Source organism: Stegastes partitus, unplaced genomic scaffold, assembly GCF_000690725.1.
Source record: "Stegastes partitus isolate 25-593 unplaced genomic scaffold, Stegastes_partitus-1.0.2 Scaffold202, whole genome shotgun sequence".
NCBI classification, from domain to species: domain Eukaryota; kingdom Metazoa; phylum Chordata; class Actinopteri; family Pomacentridae; genus Stegastes; species Stegastes partitus.
Genome location: NW_007577933.1, coordinates 116,244 through 137,539, shown reverse-complemented (window position 1 = coordinate 137,539; position 21,296 = coordinate 116,244). Strand labels below are relative to the sequence as shown.

Genomic DNA, 21,296 nt, shown 5'->3' with positions numbered 1-21,296 from the left:
AGGTAATTGGCACATGCTATTTGGAAGACTGGATTTGCGTGGATAGCAATTTCATGCCCAGAACCAGTTGTGCAAAAAATGTACCAACATCATGAAGGGTGCAACTATAATACAACCACCACAAGAAGAAGAGGAAGCAAAAGTGCAATCTACTGTTGTGCCAGCATTCCTTCCTGCCTACCAGAAAACCATGAAAGGTGTGGATTTGCAGGAAAAAATATTGTTGGATGTTATACTAGCACATACTGTTCTCTCTGCTATGTTTTAGTGTCTCCCCTTTGGCCTCACCCCAACTGAGCCTGGTTCTGCCAGAGGTTTCTTCCTGTTAAAAGGAGGTTTTTCTTCATACTGTTGCCAAAGTGCTTCATTGAAAGGAATCATTTGGATTTGTTGGGTTTCTATATTACTATATTGTAAGGTCCTCAATTTACTACATGAAATTCTCTGAGATGACCTATGATTTGAATTAACGTTATAAAAATAAAACTAAATTGATTTAGACTCTTGGCTGTTGGATGACAAAATGTATTTTTGTGTCAGAAAGGTTCCAGTACTGGTGTCACAAAAGATGTATTTCAAACCCAAACTACAAACTACGAGTTTTCCCCTTCAGAGCATCAACCAGCATGTCCATAAAGAAATCCTTTGCGTCGTTCAGTGTGCCAGAAGAGGCGACAGTTGTGGCAGGAAAAGTCGTGGTTGCTTCACCATGACAACGTGCCTGCTCATAATGCCCTGAGCATCCGACTGTTCCTGGCTGAGAAGAACATCTCTGTGCTGGAGCAACCTCCCCACTCACCCCACCTGGCTCCATGGGATTTTTTTCCTCTTCCCCAAGCTCAAGGGGGTCATCAAGGGGACCCGTTTTGAAGACGTGGACGACATCAAGGTGGCTGTGATGACAGAGCTGCGGAGGATCCCGGAAGAATCCTTCCAGGAGTGCATGGCAGCGTGGTAGAGAAGGCTGGGAAAGTGTGTTAGACTCCAGGGGGATTACTTTGAAGGGGAATACTCATAGTTTGTAGTTTGGATTTGAAATATATCTTTTGTGACAGCAGTCCTGAAACCTTTCTCACACACTTCGTATAGCTGCAATGTATACTGGAGGAACAACAGTCATAGCCAAGTACAAGAGTGGCAACAAAGAATGGCTGCAACATTTGGACGTTGTTACCCCAGTGACAGCAGGAAGTGCTCCCCAACCAACAGCACCTGAGGGAGGCACAACTGAGCATGGCTGTAAGAAACTCTTGCAGAGGAAAAAGGTCTGCAGGGAGTGTGTGCTGTCAAGGAGTGGCACTGATGTTCGTGCTAGTGCTACAGTCTATGGCTGCAGACTGTACAAAGATGCTGTACAAGAGCTATGGCAAGTACGACCATCAACATCCTCAGTGACATGACGGTACTGACGTACATGACCTGACAACTAAACTGTGATAATTACAGCACGATGTACTTTGACTAAAAATATGGCTGAAGACAACAAGCACATCTGCCAGCATTTTCACTCCATTTTCAATTCTGTTAATTTTTAGCACAAAATTCTCAGGTTTTCAGAGATTATTTTTTAGCATTGCTTTAAAAGGGTTTCATAAAGGGCGTTTTAGCTCCGGGTTAGCTAATGTATGGACTATAGCAGGAATACAAAGGTGTACTTCCTCACATGCGGAATAAGGTGTCCTGTGGTTCTTATTGAAATAAACTGCATCTCTCTTTAGCTGTCTTGTTGTTTTACTCCCTCCAAGGTGCTGATAGATGAGCAATGAAAGCACTACTTATAGTTTTTTTTCTTATTTATGTTGTTTATAATCGCATTAATATAAATAACATCAAGAAAAGATACAAAGATATAGATTTACATTTGTTAAGAAGTTGAAGAAATTGATCTTAGCAAACTACAACAAACTACAATGTAAGGAGAAGAAGTGCAGTCCTGTCTGATACAATAATGTCTACATACAACTAAACAGCATTCTCCATTACATTTTAAAGAAAACATGTTTTCTATGATATGCCTAACAATTAACTTCCCACACTGAACACAAGCTCCAGTCTCTTGGGTGAAGAGCCTGTTGCCAACTCATTCTGCCATCCTCCCCTCAAACAGCCTTACTATCTGGCTTCTGTGTTTAAATGGATAATGACATTCATGTGAGCATGCAAGTTCAGCCTAAAGAGAAAAATTACGGTCAACTGGAGAAACAAAAAATATTCTAAAACGGTTGCCTTTCCTTGAGTATTACATGAAATAAACTTGGTTGCTGAATTTGTATCAAATTTTCTACATTCTGAGATTTGACCAATCTTTTAAATATGCCTCTTCTTCATCAATTGTTTATTGGGCACCTAACTGACAAATTACCTCCACATGTTAAACTAGTTGAACCAACTTATACTGTTCACAGAAGAGTATGGAATATGATGGAAATGTGTCTTAATTTGAATTTTATTTGCAGATTTTCTTGAAATCTGAGTAACATTGCTGTGACATTTAGAGGGAACCATGCTGGTAGGTAAGTAGGAATCATGTGAAACAGTAAGCTGTAGTTTTTAGAGCCTATGAGGCCGAGTGGGTCTCTGCAGTTGATGTAGCTAAAGGTTCCAGTCAGTATTTGGAAATGTAGTGAGTACAAACAGAAATTAGACAAAAGAGATTTTAAGATCAGATAAGAAACTGATGATGTTTCTTGTCAAGAAGGGTACTGCTTTTCTGTGCAGTAGGGGGATGGTAACAGGGATGGTTCATCACCACACAGGACAGGACAGGACAGCCAGGACACGGTACCTCTCCATCATGGTAGCTGCCTCCTGCTCTCTTTTCCGTCTCTTTCTCTCAGCAATGCCTCGGAAAGCCCTGCTGGGACGTCAAAGTGTTAAGTGGTTTTGTTTTGAAATGGCGTTTTAGCTGCGCCTGACCTAACACCAAAGAATTCTTGTCTGAACCCAATCTGACCCAAGGGGTAAATAATCTTTACAGAACTTATCTGATAGTGCTCAGAAATGGTTAAAGTTTTTAAGCTCTAGATAGTCTGAACTACGCCTGGCAGAAATGCAACAATAAATGTGAGAAACTGACTTGACTAGAACCCTTTGGGTCTATTTGGGTTCGGGCATAAAGTGTAGTCAGGGTGGGATAGGGCAATAGTATAGGTGTTCAGGGTGAGGGTTTTAGGGTTATACGGGTTAGCGGGGGTTTGGTTAGCTTTGCTTAGTGATCAGGGTTAGCAGCACAGACGTTCTATCCACCAAAGGGTGAAAACATTACGGATATTCTCACACACACACTGGGACCACAAAGTTAGGGGTCTACAAGAAGAGACATTGATGGAGAAACCAAAAAACTGCACATCCTGCCCACCAAATTGAAGCTAACTATACAGATAAAGTCACCAGTATCAATCACGGAATTCCTGCTATCGTTTCATATAATTTCATTTAGATATGATTTTTAAACCACTAGTTTTTTGGTGTGTACCTGCCTTTATGCCTATTGTTTCCCATTCTGCCAAGTGTGTTAGTCGGTGAACGTGGGTGTGCCTTTCCCAGAGGGGACAGTAATGGCTCTGACAAGATGTCAGACATAATGAGAATCATCTGTGACACCGTATGTCAGAAATGAAATCATGTCCTGCAGTCTGGTTTTGACCGATGGACAGACAGACAGCTGATGAGCTCTGGGACAACAAAACAATGGGCTGAAGTCACTGGAGTCTACACACTGCTTATTATTCTTCATAGGTCTCCCTGTGCATCGCTGTTACATCATTTTTCCCCTTCATTGAACCACTTTCTGCTCCCTGTCCCTGGAAAAGACGAATGTGTTGGAAGTGACTCTTCCTTCAGCCTGTCATTCCTTCCACCATCTGCCATCAGCAGAAACTCTGAAAGCTGACAGCTCTGTTCCTCTTTTGTGCCATAAAGCAATCCAGCACATTTCCCGCCAAATTCAACCAAGTTGTTAAAGGGAGAGAAAGTAAAAACATTCCAAAGTCAGCTGGTAAAACTTTTGGAAATAGACTCTCAAACTGGCAAGTCGCCTTGCAACAGCAACATGATATCCTGTTATAGTAGTTTAAAGCTATAGCTAAGCATATAATATGTCATCTGATTTTTTTTTGACAAATTTTGTACAGTTGAAATTAAAATGACAATTACTGTATTTTCTGCAGATACAAAGGGGCCCTGTTTGGTGATATGCATAATAATAAACTTGGCAAGTCATCGCAATAATAATTAGGGAGAAAAAAATATTACACGACACAAACAGTAGCAGTAATCTACATATAGTTAGGATCACAAAGTGATATTTCACAATATAAATGATCTGATCTCAGATTACTGAGAATGCTGACTGTTTGGCACTTTGATAGCTAATGCTAGGTGTACATACAGACAAAGGAAAAACCCAGAGGAAGGAGCAGTGGCTAAGCCATGTTACTACAATTCAATTCAATTTTATTTGTATTGCGCAGTTTACAACACGTTATCACACAGCGCTGTACAAAGTAAGGTATAGACCTTATAAATTTAAACAGAGAACCCAACAATCCAAAGTAGCCTTTGGACTTCCTCTGAGCAAGCGGTTGGCAACAGTGGGAAGGAACCAAAACCGCCCCCAGGGGAGGGGGGAATAAAACCTCTGGCAGAACCAGGCTTAGGGAAGACGGCCATCTGCCTCGACCAATATTCGCAATTATTGCATAAGCAGCACAAAATTCCCAGAATTTGATCAAGTTGGTTCAAACCCCTATTTCTGTAGAGAAGGAATCAGCTAGCTCAGCTGGAGTAAGATGCTATATTCTTTACTCCATGCGCCCAGAAACAGTTTTTCAGCATACGTGCCACTGAGCAGCTTTCATGGGAATGTTCTAAAAGCAGTATTCAGTTTTCCTTAATAGATGCATACGTGTTAGCCAGAACTACCAAACTACTAGCTAACCAGAAAATGCCAATGAAGAGTTTATGTCTTTCTGTACAACAAACCCCTACTGTCCATTTTCTACATATGCAAGATTGGTGCTTTTTCTGTCTTGATGAAACCAACTTTACAGTACTGACACCAACATGCAGAGAACCAAGAGTTTCAGATGTAGACAATGAGCATTGTTAAACTACAGGTTAATGTATTTGCTGGTTACATTTATCACTTTAGATGATTAAATGTTCACAGCTTCCAGCTAAAACTTTCCCCTATTCCAGCATGAGACAATATCCATGAACAGCCCCTTTTAGACTTGCAATCCTTCACACTAATCTGACAGCTTCCGAACTTGTTGGTTTTATGCCTGAATGTCAACCCTGGTTACTTTACTGCAAAAGTTGTGACAGCAATCTGATTATGTCCAACCCAGCAACATTAACAACATTTCACTAGTCCAATCTGCATGCAGCTACATAGCAGACAGGGATGTACTATATCACAACATACTCGTGTGAAGTGATTTGGAGAAGGCTCTTTCCACATTAAAGCATCAATAGTGGTCAAAAACATCACAGAGTTAAAGATAAACACACCTCTCTCATTCACTTTTCTCTACAAGTTTACGTCTTTTACAAACGGAAATATCCGTAAAAACAAAATCTCACTGTCCTGAAGACAGAGACTAAGGGTCATATTGAGACTCATCAATAATTCACATAATCCAGGTTTGACAAAACAGTGAAAGGACCTGACGTTTAGTTTGTTGCTTCCGGCTGTTTGTAGGAGTCTTTCATCTGAGTTATTAAATGACTGCAGTATCAGATCCATATAAGCGACTGCAAGAGAGCAGCATGCATGGCACAACAGAAGAATCTTTATGACTTATGATTACAAATTGTCCTGACAGGAAGACAGTATGAATCGAGATCTAATTGTTGGGTCACACTGTGCACGTTTCTTCAGCTCAGACAGGTGAAACAGTTTATCAGATGTAGTTAAATCCTTTGTTATAGAGAGTCCTCAGGTTGAGTCCTGAGCTCCATCACAGCTGTCTGGATATTTTTAATTTACTGTTGGTGAAATAGCAGTTAGGTTATCATCACACATGGACATAATTTTCAGTATTTAGGAAATAATAAGTAAACTAGACTATTAGTTATTTGTTTGATTAGGTGCTATTAGTTTAGATTTTGTATTTTGTTTATGAGTGCATTGTTATACATTGTACATCACCTGACGTACTGGTCAACCTTACGTGTAAAATATTGCCGTATATTATACCGCGGCTCCCTCTATCACTGTAGCCAGTATGTCTGAATGAAGCCAAAAGGAACATTAATGTAAAAGTGACCTTTGTCAGAATGACAGAAAGTCATTATCCCATGTCTGAAAAGGGCTTAATTTACATCATAGCGCTAGAAATTAAGAAAGATTTAACTTGTAATTTTAAATGTTTGCTCTGTTAGACTTGTTTAGTAGTAATCCAAAATGCTGTTTTGTGTGTGTCTCTGTTTATGTAATTAGACTTCATTTTGTAATGCTAAATGCAGAACTAATTCTAAATATATGAACAAACAGCTTTGCTTAAAGCGATGCACTGCATGGACTCGTGGTTTTCATGCCGGTTGCATAAAATAAGGATTTTAGGCTTCAGGCCGACATTACGTACGAAATAAGCCCTTACTGTTAAATTTTGATACGCAATACCTCGAAGGAGACCTCAAGTAAGGAACTTTCACTATTTAGACAATACTCCAATACCTGGCATGACCTATTTTGTTGCAGCTCGTGAATACTTGGTGAATTTAGTATCACTGCTTCTCACTACTGTACGGCACCATCCCTGCACTCCAGCTGACTATTGATTAAATCGGTAACTTCAAACACCCAGTGCAGCAGACACTGAGGTTGAGGGGGTTAAGGACACAGCAGACTGAATAGCACAAAAGCACACGAGGAAAAGGGTTCAAGACATGTTATCTAACTGACACAGTGAGAAAAAAGGAAGAGCAACGAGGAAGAACAGTGGAGGCGTTTGAAAGAGTTACTCACGATATTCTACAGTCGTGGTTTGGAAAGCAGCCACACAGAGGAAGAAGAGGAGATAAAAATGAAAGAGAAGTTAGCAGCAGGGCCAGCCAAATACTCCACACACACACACACACACACACACACACACACACACACATCAGAGGCTGCTTTATGTTACAGTTCCCAGTTTTAGAAGACGATACATTGAGCAGAAAGAAGGGAAAGAAGAAGACAAGGAAAGAGAGAAAAAACTCACCTCAAATGGAATAGTCCTAAGTATAAACTCAAAATATGAGTGAGCAAGGACAGACGTTCACATAATTGGGACATGCACAGTGAAAGGAGTGAGCAGCAGCAGAGGAGGCATGATGATCAATCTAATCAAAATGTCTCATTAGAATCAGTTCATATTACAGACTCTATTAAGGACAAATAGTTTGATCAATTCTACAGCAAATGTGAAATCAATCAAGCTGCAACAGGCTCGTCCTGACAGAGATGACAGACAGCGATTGGCCAGTCATTTCAATCAAAGACAGAGTCAGACCCATACATCAGTCTGACCCTAATAGGGACACCAGCAGACAGAAACAGATGGAAAACGGGAGGCGAGACGCTGACATATGGACTGAGAAGAGGGAGCGTGGGAGAGGAAAGGGGAAAGATCATGGTGGGTGAGCTTTGTCTGTTTGAGAGTCATAATTATAAGATCAGGGTGAGAGGTGATAATTAACCAGTCACGAAGACTGGAAGGAACTTTGGTGTGTGTGTGTGTGTGTGTGTGTGTGTGTGTGTGTGTGTGTGTTGATGTGTATACATGAGCTGGATAAACCAACACATGTTCTCAACTTTTTAGATGCACTCAGTTCGAAGATTTTTGAATGTTTAGTATGAACGTGATCGAATTGGCATATTGTAATTGACTTACTGGGATGGAACTGAGGTTCTGTTAGGAAGCAGGTGCAATATGTGCTTAACCTCTAGATCTGAAGTTGGATGATGTGGCACCACTTTGCTCTGACTATATACAAAAGTGAAGGCAAAATATCTCAGAAGCTGCCATCTTGAGCTGGTGACGTCATTTGCAACTTAACTCATGACTGGAGAGTCAAGACTTGGTATTGATGTCCCCTCTCCTTCTCCATCAAAGTCCTTCAAGATTAATGTTTACATTTACATTTTCTAGGTGTAAATGATTAGTAATTGCTTGTTGTTTTGTTTAGCTATCTACATAAACCTGGCTTGCTGAAAACAGTCCAAAGGTTCCCTGATGCCTCTGAATGTCTGTGGATCGGTTACCGCAAATTAGCTCATTTTGTGGTTTAGTTAAACAAAGACGTCAAACAAGGTCGTTCCACCATTCCACTTACTGATAATCACAGCTGTCAATCATAACATACACTGTCATACCATTAAATAACAAATCAAAATCATCTACATAATAAGGTAAAATGACAGAAACCATATCTAGGAAATATTTATCTGATTTGGCTCATGTACCCTTCTGCTAACATGACCTATACTGCATCCGTGGTGTCTGAGATATTTTGGTTTCACTTCTCGGGCACTGTCAAGTCATCCACCTTTACATACAATCTGCAGTCGAGCTGCGTGAATGTACTGTTCGGCTAAGCTCGCAAGCTGCCAACTAGCAGTTTGCTTGAAATGAAGGGGTTTGTATGTTATGTTTGTTATCAAATCACCTCTTTGCACTGCTCTCTGTGCATTGGTGAAGAACATGCACAAATGGTACTGCCTGATGTGATAGTGGAATGGATAATGGAAAGGAAGTTTTACTAGATATCAGATAGACTGAAGATGCCAATAATTAGACCTTTGTGAAAGTGGTTGTTATGAAAACAACACTGAAATGGTACTTTCACTTTAACATTTTATTTTTGTTAACATTAAGTGAAAATCAGAACCAAATTGAAGTCAAGGTTGTAATTTGATTTGTAAGATTAGGTTGAATATTTTTCTGCCTTTTGTCATTTAGGAATGAAAATGAACAGATCCTTTAACCTTGAATTACAGTTGAAGTACACTAAAAATTAGTCATTTCATTTTTCACTTAGCTTTTCAGTAATTACGCATTTTCAAACATGAAAAGTTGACTTAAATGTGCAATTTATTTCAATATTATATTTCCATAATTTTCTGTAATATGTCGTATCCAATGCATTGAATCAAATGGAAAAGTAAATAATTTTGCACAACAAAAACTAAATTTGGCAAACATTGACTTCCATTTCTCAGAGAGGAACTAAAAACTGTGACCAATGATGACCAACTTTAGTTATAAAAGGTGAGAAGTGGCTTTATATACTGTGAAACCAACAAGTGAGGAATGTGTGAAAGCTCATTAAGACTTTGTAGTAGAACACTACATTTGTAAGTCTTGGAAGGAAAAGGCTGGGCCATGTCCTGCCAACATGGTGGTGGTGCAGTAGGACACTATGATGCACAGAGTGGGAGTAAAGGCGGATTTCCATGCCATACTCACGCCTGCATGGTGGTGGTGGCTGTCTGAAAGCTGAACATATTCTCTTTGGGGAACCAGCTATTAGCATTGTCCTCTGCAAACATAGAAAACAAAGGGAAGGCGTGATGTCAGAGTGCAGAACATTGAACCACAGGCCTTACAATTAGCGGAGGAGGTGAGTGAATGCATGATGAGACAGTGTGAATTACGACATCTGAGGCTGAATGGGGAACACTGCATCTTGTTTCATTCGCCGAAAAATTGGGGTATATTTAGTTTTCAAACCCCTTTTGCACATATCAGTATATATTTACATTTCCCTTCATGTCATTGCCAGTTTTTCAGTCCATCTGTATTTACCCCTGTCATCAGTCGATGCTCTGTCCTCGCTGTACATCCTCTCCAATTTCTTGCGCTGCTTCCCTCCATCTCGCGGTGAGGTATCCAGGTCCAGGGAGCGCTGGCTTTGACACGGAGCCCGAATGCAGGCCACGCAGTCTGGGGTGTAGTCGTCCCGCGACCCCCCTCTCCTCATCCCCCAGTCCCGGATGTTGCTGGCACTGCCCGAGCTCTGCAGCGGCTGTGACGATGACTGCGAGCCTCCGTGTTGCTGCTGAGCGTGGTGATGGTTGCTGCGGTGATGGCTACTGCGGTGGTGGCTACCACGGACAGCTGTTGCGGACGGTTGGCTGGTGCAGGACGGGTTGTGGTTGGCAGCAGCAGGGGCCTGGGCCAGAGGCTGCTCCCTGGAGCCCTTCAGCACCTCCAGCTCCAAGCTCTCCTCACTGCTACGGGCCCCCAGGGTCATCCCTCCTTCCCTGGTGATTGTGTACACTCTGGCCGGCTTCACAGCAACGCTCCCCTCTGCAACCCTGGGACCCGGTGGGTCCTCTGTGGAGAGGCTGCGTTCAGCTGAGAGTCGGCGTTTGGAGGGGCCCAGTGGTGCCTGAGCCTGGAGCGTGTTGACCTGAGGCTGAGGCTGAGGGTGAGCGCTGGGATTGGACTGGCTGGGCTGGTTAGGCTTAGCTATGGGTAAGCAGCGGCTCTGCGGTGGCAGATTGTTGTTATGCAAGCGACTGACGTCTGGGGAGTCACAGTCCTGGCCAGGGAAAGTGTCAGACAATAGATGATCTGGAGATAAAAGAAAAGAAAGGAAGAGAATTCACAAGAAAGTTAAAGCAAGTGACAAATTAATCTTGTCTGCAATTTATAAAGCTTTTGTAAATGGATATCAGGTAAATGTCTAAAATGTAGATAAACACAGAGATTGTTTGTCTCTCTTTGGGATTTGCAGCTCTGGCAGCAGAGTGGCAAACATTTACAAACCCACAAAGCTTTCAAGAGGATGAGAAGAAGAAGAAGATGAGAAGAAACACAGAAGAAGAAGAAGACGAAGAAGAAGAAGAATGACTGAGTAATGAAGAGACAGATGAGGAAGGATGAAAGATTTGAAAATGGATGAGCTGATTGAGGACATGAAGGACGTTGGCAGAAACAAAAGTCGTCCTGCAGGGTCATGGAGGATGGATGCTCCTTCTCACAGAGTAAGCAGCTGCAGTGCTGCAGGCTTGTAAATAAGTGTTAGCTCATGGGAATGGCTGAGTTTTTCATGCTGTCTGTGCTGTAGATAAACAAGTACAGGACATGCTTCTTGCAGACTGAGGCTGATAAAAACTGAACAAAAAGCAAACTTTTTCTTCTGTTTACTTCACCTACTTTTACTTTCTGTTTTTATGATTGTTTTTTGTGATGTTTTATTTACTCTATTGTGATTGCAGGTTTACTATTTGAGTAAGGGTCTAAAGCCCATATTACACAATAGTACAGCAATTTTTATCAGTGCTACTAGTTCTGTTCTGTAGATTGAAATCTCACTTCTACATCATAGCTAGGTGGGAACTATGCCAAGCAGTCACACCAGCTCTTTAAAACTAGCTGTCATGCTAACAAACTATCAAGTCATACAGCCACAACATCATGGAAGAGTTTGATTCATAGTGAATTTTTGTTTGATCAATAGATTCCTTCTGGCTTGAAATGACATAAATAAGTGGAAAAAGACAGCAATACATTGTGTTGAAGATAAATTTAAACTACTTTTTTTTTTTTTTTTTAATGATAATTCCATGTCCAAAGCCTTTATTTGTCATCACCTCGGTCAAATATTCCTAAGAAAGGTTCTGCATGTTTTGATTGTGATTTTGTTTCACTCCTCTTTGTGGTGACCTCCAGGTCTTAGAGGTTGAAGGCTGTCCTTGCCATCACTCTGGTCTTCAGTTTCCTCCACAGATTCTTTTTTGGATTCTGGTCTGCACTCTGGCTGATGTACTCCAAAATGTTCATATTGCTATCTGTTTACCGTTTCTTTACATTTTAGGTTCTTTGGTTCAGATCATTGTGTTGTTGGAAAGTCCAATGCTTCCCAAGGCAAGTTTTTTTTTTTTTTTCTTATGCAGACTGCCTGATGTTTTCTTCCAGACTTTAATGTCATCTCTTCCTCTCATGATGCTATTTACTTTGACAAGGCTGCCTGGCCCATCAGCTGAAAAGCACCCCTAAAGCATCACATTCCCACCGCCATGCTTAAGCATGGGGGTGGTGTTCTTGGGGCTATATAAAGACAACTTCATTTTTATGTCATCTGACCATATATATTCAGGTAAATAGAAATAGATTTCTCCTTGGTCAATGTCCACGGACACCAGCCTTGTGCAGTGCCGGAGTGACTGATTGAGACATCTTGATGAATCTGAGAAATTGATCAAATTCAGAAATTCATCAAGATGGTCTAGGTGTTGATCCTTACATTCTCATTGGCTTCTAATCGACGTTTCTTGCAAGTTCAGGTGTCATTTTTAGCTTCGTACCACAATTTTTGAGATTGTTTCACACTGTGGCCACTGGAACCTGAAGCAACTCTCCCTTAGTGATGGACCCAACAGCAAGCTCATGAATGGTTTTAGCCATGACTTTCAATTCACTCGTAACTGACCAAAGAACTACTGCATCAGCTGTTCTAAGTTTATAGTTTGTTATAATGCTCCAAATATATTGTTGAAAGTACCAGGACCATTTAAATGGTACAGACGATGCATAATGTCTGCAAAAAATAAAAAATAAAAATGGCAACAATTTAATTGCAAACAAACATTAACCTCTCTAACACCACATTCTACTGTCTTTTGTCATTTGTTTACATCATTTCAAGTCAGAATAGACCTACTAGTCACATTATAATTGATGAAAAAGTTTGGACTAAGTTGTATACACAAATAGACACTTCCATACTGCCAGCAGGTTCTGGTCAAGTAAAAATATATATATCTGACTTGTATGCCGCTTTTGAATGTTTCAGTGAAATAAATCTCAAAACCAAGCAACAGGGGATAACATTCAGAGGTGAGAAGTTATCTTATAATAAGTTACTGTTTGGAACATGTAGAGTTTAATACATCAAAGCAGCTAATCCTAGTCTAACAAAGATAAAGGAACTGCTGAAACTTCAGCATGGAACCCCTGTCCAGAGTGTGTAAACAGTTGGTGCCAAGATTCTTAAGAGTGACTTTTTGGTGGAGTAACATGTAGTGTGGCATCAAGACAGACAAATGGAAAATGTGTCACTGCAATCTGCCTGTATGAACTGGTCTAGGTTGTTAGCATGTGTTGGTGCCACCTACCTGCTCCGTTGCGGTTCTCTGGATTGGTGTTGGACAGGTATTCTCCAAATGCTCTGGCTGCTCTGTAGAGACATAGTACGTGCAACAGTTAAAGCTCGGCTCAGCAAAACTCAAATGACAAAAACGGACAAACAACTGAATTTGAAAATATAAATCCCTCCTTCTGCTGCTCTCCTCTCACTGTTTTAGTCCCTCCCACCGGATGAGCATGCACTTCAAATCCACAAAAATAGTCATTTAAAAAAACAACATTCATTTACTTACATACACAAAATTAAACTCCTGCTCTCCTGACTGAAAGTCATTCATCCAACCCACTGCATCAACCCCATCCATTGACTTTGTCACTATTTAAAGTGTCTCACCTGCTCTGTGGGAAAAGGCCTGTGGTTGGTTAAAATCTTCCATCACAGACTAAATTTCTAAGGCCTGAAAACAGCCAAGATGTGGTGCAAAACTCCAGTTTCCATTTAAACCACTTGAATTCCAATATGCTGAAAGGCTAGTTTAGAATTTTTTCCCAATAATATAAAAAAAATATACTGCATACCCTAGCTTTAATCCCAGGCCCTGCTGCACAACTACTGCTGTCAAACACAGAGAAATGACTCACAAAGAGTGAAGGTTTCACTGGATTCTCTTCACATAAATAGCTTGTCTGACTTTTTCTCTCTGAGGCCTCTTCATTGCAAGGAGATTACACCACCACAGCATCCGGCAAGAGGATATTTTATTGTGCTGAACCCATACTCTATAAGCACCACCTCTTACCACGGTTACAATTTGTTCTTATATAATGAAGGAAGGACTTGGAAACAGCTTGGAAGCTACAGCTTGCCTGCCCTGCACAGCTGATAGGCCCTATAGGGGACTGCAATATCACTTGTGCCAGCCAGGAGGCCAGTAAATAAATACAGTCACATTCACATGCTACGCATACTGGCAGGCAAAGTGAGGAATTGGCATAGTGTGCAATGTGGCAGACTGTCTGTAGAATATAAAACATAGTGTCCTCTCTTACACGTGATTCTCCTCAGATAATTCTCCCAGCACTGATGCTGACAGGCAGAGATGATACCACATTTCTGAAACAAAAACAATCTTTTTTTTTTTTTCAGACTAAACCACAAGACATTTAATAGACTTTTTTTTGTCTAAAGCACCTTACACAACCATGAGTGCATTCACTTTCAATATTAGTGGACACAAAATGCCCTGTCTGGCACGCTGCAATGCCACAGACCGTATCTGTATCCTGTAATGCTGCACTGTGTTGCATAAAATAAGGCAATAACAGTTTAATGTGAAACCCCAGAAAGGAGGCTTGAATAACGGTGATTAGCTTATGAACAGTAGTTCAATATCTGTGATTCTGAAGCCACAAGACCTTCGGACCTCACTACATTTCCAAAAAAAAATCTAGTCCAGCACATGAAGGGTTCAGTCAACACTATTGTAACCTTTGCACAGCATTAAGCATGCTGTCTGCCCGAAGGAGCTTTGTACACTGGGATGGATAACTAATTAGTACGATCATTTATAGCTGAAATTACACTTTTAAAATTGAGAAAACAATCCAAAGTAGGTACTGAGGTTAAAGGAAAAGCAAGGAGTAGCATTGCTGTGACTTTTTACAGCGTGGTCATTTTTTATCACCAAAACTGGACTCATGGAAGAGAGATAGCATTAGACGTCATCTTCTTTATATAATCCAGGACAAATATAGCCTTCGCCTCAACTTTAATTTATCTCTGAATAAAAATATATTGCTCCAAGTAGCTGAGACAGACTACTAATTGTTCAGTAAAACTGGCACAAGACAAAGCAAAATCAGCAGTTGTACTTTGGTGTGAAACAGTTTGATATTCAGACACACATTTCTCCTGCTGAAACTGCTACATACACAAACCAGACACAACATCCGAACCACAGACAAATGAGGTGATATATAGGCAGCAAGCAAATAGCTAAAGCTGATGTGTCGGGAGAAGGAAAAGTGGACAGCATAGGAATTTGAATGACTTTGACAGGAGCCAAACTGTGATAACCAATGGGTCATAGCATCTGCAAAACAGCAGGTCTCCTTGTATGCAGTGGTTGGTGTCGCAGGTCTGTGTGGTCCCACAGAAAGGCTGCTGTAGCACAAATTGCTGAAAACCTTAATCCTGGCCATGATAGAAAGATGCCAGAATACACAGTGTATCACAGCTTGCTACGTATGGTGCTGTGTACCTGCAGACTGGGATGCCTTTGTACATCAATGAAAGCACCTATGATAAGTATGTGAGTGTCACAATAGGACCACAAAGCGAAGGAACCAGGTGTGGATTTTCTTTTCCATTATGTGGACAGCTAGGTGTGTGTGTGTTCTTTACATGGGGATGGCAGCAGGACGCTCCATGGGAAGAACTGAGACAGAGGCAGAGGCAGTGTGATGCTGGGAAACCTTAGGTCTTGCATTCATGTTAATGCTTTTACCTACCTAAACACTTTTATACATCATGTGCAGCCTTCATACCAACATTTCTAGATGATCTTTCAGCAGGATAATGCTCCGTGTCACACTGCAAACATTGTCTAGGCATGGCTTGATGGATATAAAGAAAGGCTGAAGGTGTTGACTTGGCCTCCAAACTCTACAAATCTCATTCTGATCAAGTATCGGCTGGATTAACTGGAGTCCAATCAATGGGGACTCCACCTCGCAACTCCTAAAACTAATGTCTTTATGCCTGATACCACAAGATACCGTCAGAGGTCTGAGGAGTTCGGACCTTGATGGATCAGAGCTGTTTTGGTGGCACAAGGAGGATCAACACAATATCTGGCAGCCGGTATTAATGTTGTGGTCGACAGTTAATTCGCAATACATGATATTAAAGATATAGGCCACACACAAGCACACGTATAGAGAAACAGTACAGCCTGTAATCATTCTCCTCCCACTCACTCCAACTTGGCATTCCTGCCATATACACACACAAATGCACACACAGACACCCACATCCTCAGATTGTGCACATGGAACAGCAGGCAGAAGAAAAAAAATATAGACTAGGCACACGCACGATACGTCTTCTACATGCACACAGGGCTTAAATCTCATGGGGGTTGCAGTGAAATGGAATTGCTGTGTTGTTGCTGCAGCCTATATGCCTTTGTGCTACGACACTCTAAGTAATTAAATATGAGGCGGCACGTGCACTGCCATCGCTCCCCATGAAAACTCTCCTCTCAGCCTGGGTGATGGGGAGGAGGAGGAGGAGATAGGGCACGAGGAAGAAAATGCAATCATCTCTGATCTATCTGCTTGACTCAGTGCACTCCTCCCAATAAAAAATCCATGTGCTACACTGAGCGAAGGGGGATGTCAAAGTATGCCACGGCTCACGCAGGACAAATCGCTGCAGCGTCCAAACCAAAAACATACAAAGTGTTAAAGATCGACCTTTTGGTTATTACTGGCAACTTGTTCAGAATCATTCATTTTGATATTCGTCAGTTAAGTAAATGTATTGTTTGAAATTTTAATTTAAAAAAATGTATCAATGGTGATATTGATTATCTGTCTTAAAGGTATAATGGGAAGACTGCCAGATTATAATTTCTAAAAGCTACTAGACCAAAGACCGATAACTGATATTTAGAACAGTTAAACATTTCAATTGAAATCATAATCGAGAAACTCAATAGATTCTATCAAAAACTTTGCTGAAATGCCTTGCATTAGTGATGTTGTGCACATGTTTAACTAAAAGAGAACTTTTTTTTCTTTTTAATTACATTTATCCTTCGGTGTTAACCAGTCAGTTGTGGGTAGGGCACTGCTCGAAACCAACTACAGATAGAGAGAGAAACTGTATCAGAGCCAAAGTAACACATTTGAATGTATTCTTATTCTTATTCTTGTTAGTAATATTATCATTTGGGCTGCAAGGTGGATCAGTGGCTAGCACCGTTGCCTTCCAGCAAGAAGGTCGCCGGTTTGCGTCCCGGTGAGGACACCCGAGATCCTTCTGCATGGAGTTTACATGTTCTCCCCGTGCAGCATGGGTTCTTTCCAGGTTCTCCCACAGTCCAAAAACATGTTGAGGTTAATTGGTGATTCTAAATTGTCCGTAGGTGTGAATGTGAGTGTGCTTGGTTGTCTGTCTCTAAGTGTAGCCCTGTGATAGACTGGTGACCTGTCCAGGGTGTCGCCTGCCTTCACCCTGAGTCAGCTGGGATAGACTCCATAGCACGACATGCTCCCCAGGTCAAAGTGGTTGTTTGACAAGCTTTGTGGCAGTAGTTTTTAAATGCATTAATTTCTAAATATATGTATACATATGTATATATATAGTTTACCCAGAGGTCTTTGAAACACAAAACATATCACGCTTCTGTGTCAGAGAGTTTTAACACATGAATTAAACATCACGGTTGAACTCGTCTTGCCGTCGCCTGACACAGCAGCTACACGAGCAGCTCTGCTCTGTGCTTTTGGAGTCTTTTTTTCCCCGTTACTGCATGTTTTCAGCCATGTGACATGAGGAAGGGGAGGAGGAGGAAGAAGAAACACAGTGACAAGAGGGAGATGTGTTTGTAAGACCAAAATAGAAAGTAAGGAGGGAGTGGGAAGCAGGATGAAGAAGGGAGGCATAATAGGTAAGGAAAGAGCATTAAATAAGGAGCAGGGGTGGACGACAGACAGGAGACAGATGATCCACAAATGAGATGATATTATGCTCTCAGGAGCTGGTCATATGCCAGGCCTCCGTCCTTCTCATGGTGTGTGAAGGAACAGGAGGACTGTATATATGAGGAATGGTAGAGCTTATGGACGCCTGGGGAAACATTTACATCAAATGGTACAGTGGTGAAAGCCACAGGGAAGAGCTTCAGCAGAACAGAAAGAAGATAGAAGTCTGCTGGTCTGAGTGGTTCTGCTTTGTCTATGTGTGTTTTCTGTGTGTAAGGGTTTCTTTGCACACAGCACATGCCGCTGAATGGTGCACAAGAATAGGAGTACACACACAGTCACGAGAAGATGGAGAGAAGCTCTGGGAGCAGTTTCCCTGTGAGAGCTTGTAGGGCAAAACCAGTCACTTCTGCTTTGCTTGGTTTCTGCTCGGATCAACAAATCAAATGTTGTAGTGCTGATGATGCAAATGATGCAAAATCGGTAGGCAAAAGTACAAGAAGTTGATACATTTATTGACATGAATATCCAACCTGACAATCGTATGTGATGACAATTCTTCTGCAGTTGGCAAAGGCTGGAAAACTGATAAGCAGGGTCACCAAGTGAACAATTCTGAAGTTACATTTTGACACTTCACAATGTGAGCTGTTGAACTCCCAAAGTGGTAGTAATGATAAATATTAACACACAAGTCTACAATTTGAAAGTCTCTTGCAGTGCAGTCGACTGCACCAGCTTTACTTAGATTACACATCTTTACGGTCTAGAAGCTACATCCTCACAAACAATAGTAGAACTAATTTTAGCTATAGCAGGCCTCCATTAGTATGCAAGGGTCTGCAAAGGTCCATGTGATGTAAATTTTGTAATTTCACCAAAAGCCATAAGCGTCTCCATAGAAACATCTGTGTGCAACCTGACCAAGGTAACAGTGCACATGCTAATGTATATGCGTGGAATATGCGGACACGTCCTACTGCACGTCTTGTACTGCAGTTGTTTGTTTGTAGTTTGAGTTCTTTTGAATACAATGTTTTTTTAAGATTAACCCTGCAGGTACTGTGTGTAGTCAGTGTGTAGTGGCCATTACCTCTCATTTGCACTACCTCTAATATGTATATATGTATATATCTACATTTGCACTGCTTATTATTATTATTGCTATTATTATTATTGTTATTATTACTATTATTATATATCTAATCCATATCTTTTTATATATAAATATATATCTTTTCTATATACCCTCCATTCAGAAGCCCATTTTTCATATTCTGTTTGCACTACTCTCCTTGTTTGCACTATTTCTTATATTTATATGTACATTTTTTATTTTTTATTTTTTCCTGTCTCGTGTATGTGTACCTCTGTTGAATGCTGCTATCAACAATGTGAATTTCTCCACTGTGAGATAAATAAAGGTTTATCTTATCTTATCTTATCTTATCTTAAATCTCAAATAGCAGCTTCTCAACCAATCCTGGGTAACAGCTGAGGCTGTCCCCAAATCCTGATTTTCAGGGTTGACTTGTTAAGCTTGTGTATTTTGAAGTCTTGTTCATAGCTTTCCTCACAGATTTTATCTTCCCCGACACACAATCCAAGTCCTCTTCTTCCAGCGAATGGAGAAGGTGCACCTGACCAACCACAGTTTAGCTCCCTTTAGTTCCTTCCACAATGATGAGGGGTTCTGTGGGCCTGCTGCACTTTGTGAGATACCCGTTAAGCCAAGTAGCTGTCTAAGTCGAGGTATGATGCGTATTCTTCATTTGTATATCATATTTCAATAGCACATTTTGTGGGGGGTTGAAGAGTTGACTGAGGAATTGAAAGTTGAGTTGAGGTTCTTCCAACTGACTCTGTGAAAACTTGGAACTTTAGTGTCCCCAAAATAGCACCTGTACCTTGTCTGCAAAGTGGACGGATGACAGAAGAAACAACAGCAGAAACCAGGACAACAGCTACAGTTCAGTGAGAGGCCAGTTAGTTCCCAAAGGCCTTGAAGTAACGTGAATTAATTTTGCTGAACAACTATCTGGTACGATCAGGCCTTAAGCAGCTCACTGTGTTCTTCAACCAGTCAGCATTACTCACATCCTCACAGGCTGACCTCCTTCTGCTCGTCTTCTTCCAATCTACCCCCATTATGCTCTTTCCACATCTCTTCTTTTATCTTCTCGCCATGTGTAGCGCTGCTTCCCCCTTTTCCTCTCCATCCTTTGTCTTTCTCATTGTTTTTCCTTCTTCTTCTTCTCCTTTGAATGCTTCAGCTTTTCCAAATCCATCAAACAAAGAAAAATGATTGGTTGACACTACAAAAATCTCCAGTTAAACACTGATCCTCTTCTAACTGCCTTCCTGCTGTGGCCTCGATGTGGAGTCATAACAGGAAAAAAGAATTGGACTTGGCGGGATGCCTGAGCTCCACAACAACAAAGTTCCTCACTCATACAAGATGATTAAATAACTGTTTGGGCTGTTAACGTAGCAGGAAGGCTCAATGGGTAATCTGATGGCAGGGCAAGTCCAGCAAAGTAGCTGCTTAACTATCTGATGCAAACTCTTCTTACCTGGCCCTTAAACATTTAATTAAACATTTTTAGCTCAGAAAACTGCAGAATTCAGGCTAATCCCCCTCTGGTAAATCTCATCAGAGTGAAACAGCATTTATATCATTACAGGACACCAGAAACAGAGTGATCTTGTCTCAGGTATGTTACCTGAGTTCAGTGATTTATCCAAAAAGAATGAGACTGAAAGTTGAAACTGCTTCAAATGCTGCTTCAATTTCTCACCTTGTCCCCAAAATGACATTACTCCACAACTAAACTGCATTCTTAGTTAAGTTTTTAAGGGGAAATGATTTGGTTTAGAAATAATTGGCAATTGGTCCCTGATGACGTTGTAGAAAAGGCAGTTTGAAAGCGCCACTAAGTATGCATTAAGAGCTTGAATGGGAGAATGAAAAGAAAGCATAAACCAGAGACCAGACTTTTACCCAAAAGACCAGCGTTCATTTCCTGTCTCATGCCTCAGACGTCTTCTTCAAGTTTTATTTTCTGTCATTTCGTTTCAGTTTTCGCTCCCTTTTCGGTTAGGTTTCAGCACAAAAACTATGTCGCTAGGTTTAGGAAAATATGCTTGTTGGACACTTTTACATGTTAGAAGCTTGATTTAGTTTAGGAAAAATGCAAAACTAGCTTGGTTCGGGTTTGGAAAAATGTCATGGTTTGGGTTAAATGACTGTTTCACAACATGTTTGAAACTTCTCCATTACCAGGTTGACATGTCCTTCTCTCAAGAAGTGACGGTAAAGCCATAAAATAAATAGCAAAGATATTTTGATTTAACATGTATTTGTGATATGGTAGAGACTAAAGTTGTCAACTACTTGAGACATCCCTGGACAGCAGTGAGACTGATTGAAAACAATAGATTTGGGGACATAAAACAAAACAAATGTAATCGAAGATTTTATTCACATTTTAATGCAGTGTGTTT

The 21,296-nt window shown here is 40.9% G+C and overlaps 1 protein-coding gene across 1 annotated transcript in view; it reads right to left on the bottom strand.

Moving 5' to 3' along the window:
* Positions 1-21,296, bottom strand: part of nsmfb (NMDA receptor synaptonuclear signaling and neuronal migration factor b) — a 72,454-nt gene that overhangs the window by 41,454 nt on the left and 9,704 nt on the right. The window contains exons 2-5 of the mRNA XM_008280605.1: positions 13,112-13,173; positions 9,795-10,565; positions 9,456-9,528; positions 6,974-6,979 (exon numbers count right to left, since the gene is read on the bottom strand). Coding sequence (XP_008278827.1) covers positions 6,974-6,979; positions 9,456-9,528; positions 9,795-10,565; positions 13,112-13,173 — 912 coding nt within the window. The remainder of the gene's footprint in view (positions 1-6,973; positions 6,980-9,455; positions 9,529-9,794; positions 10,566-13,111; positions 13,174-21,296) is intronic.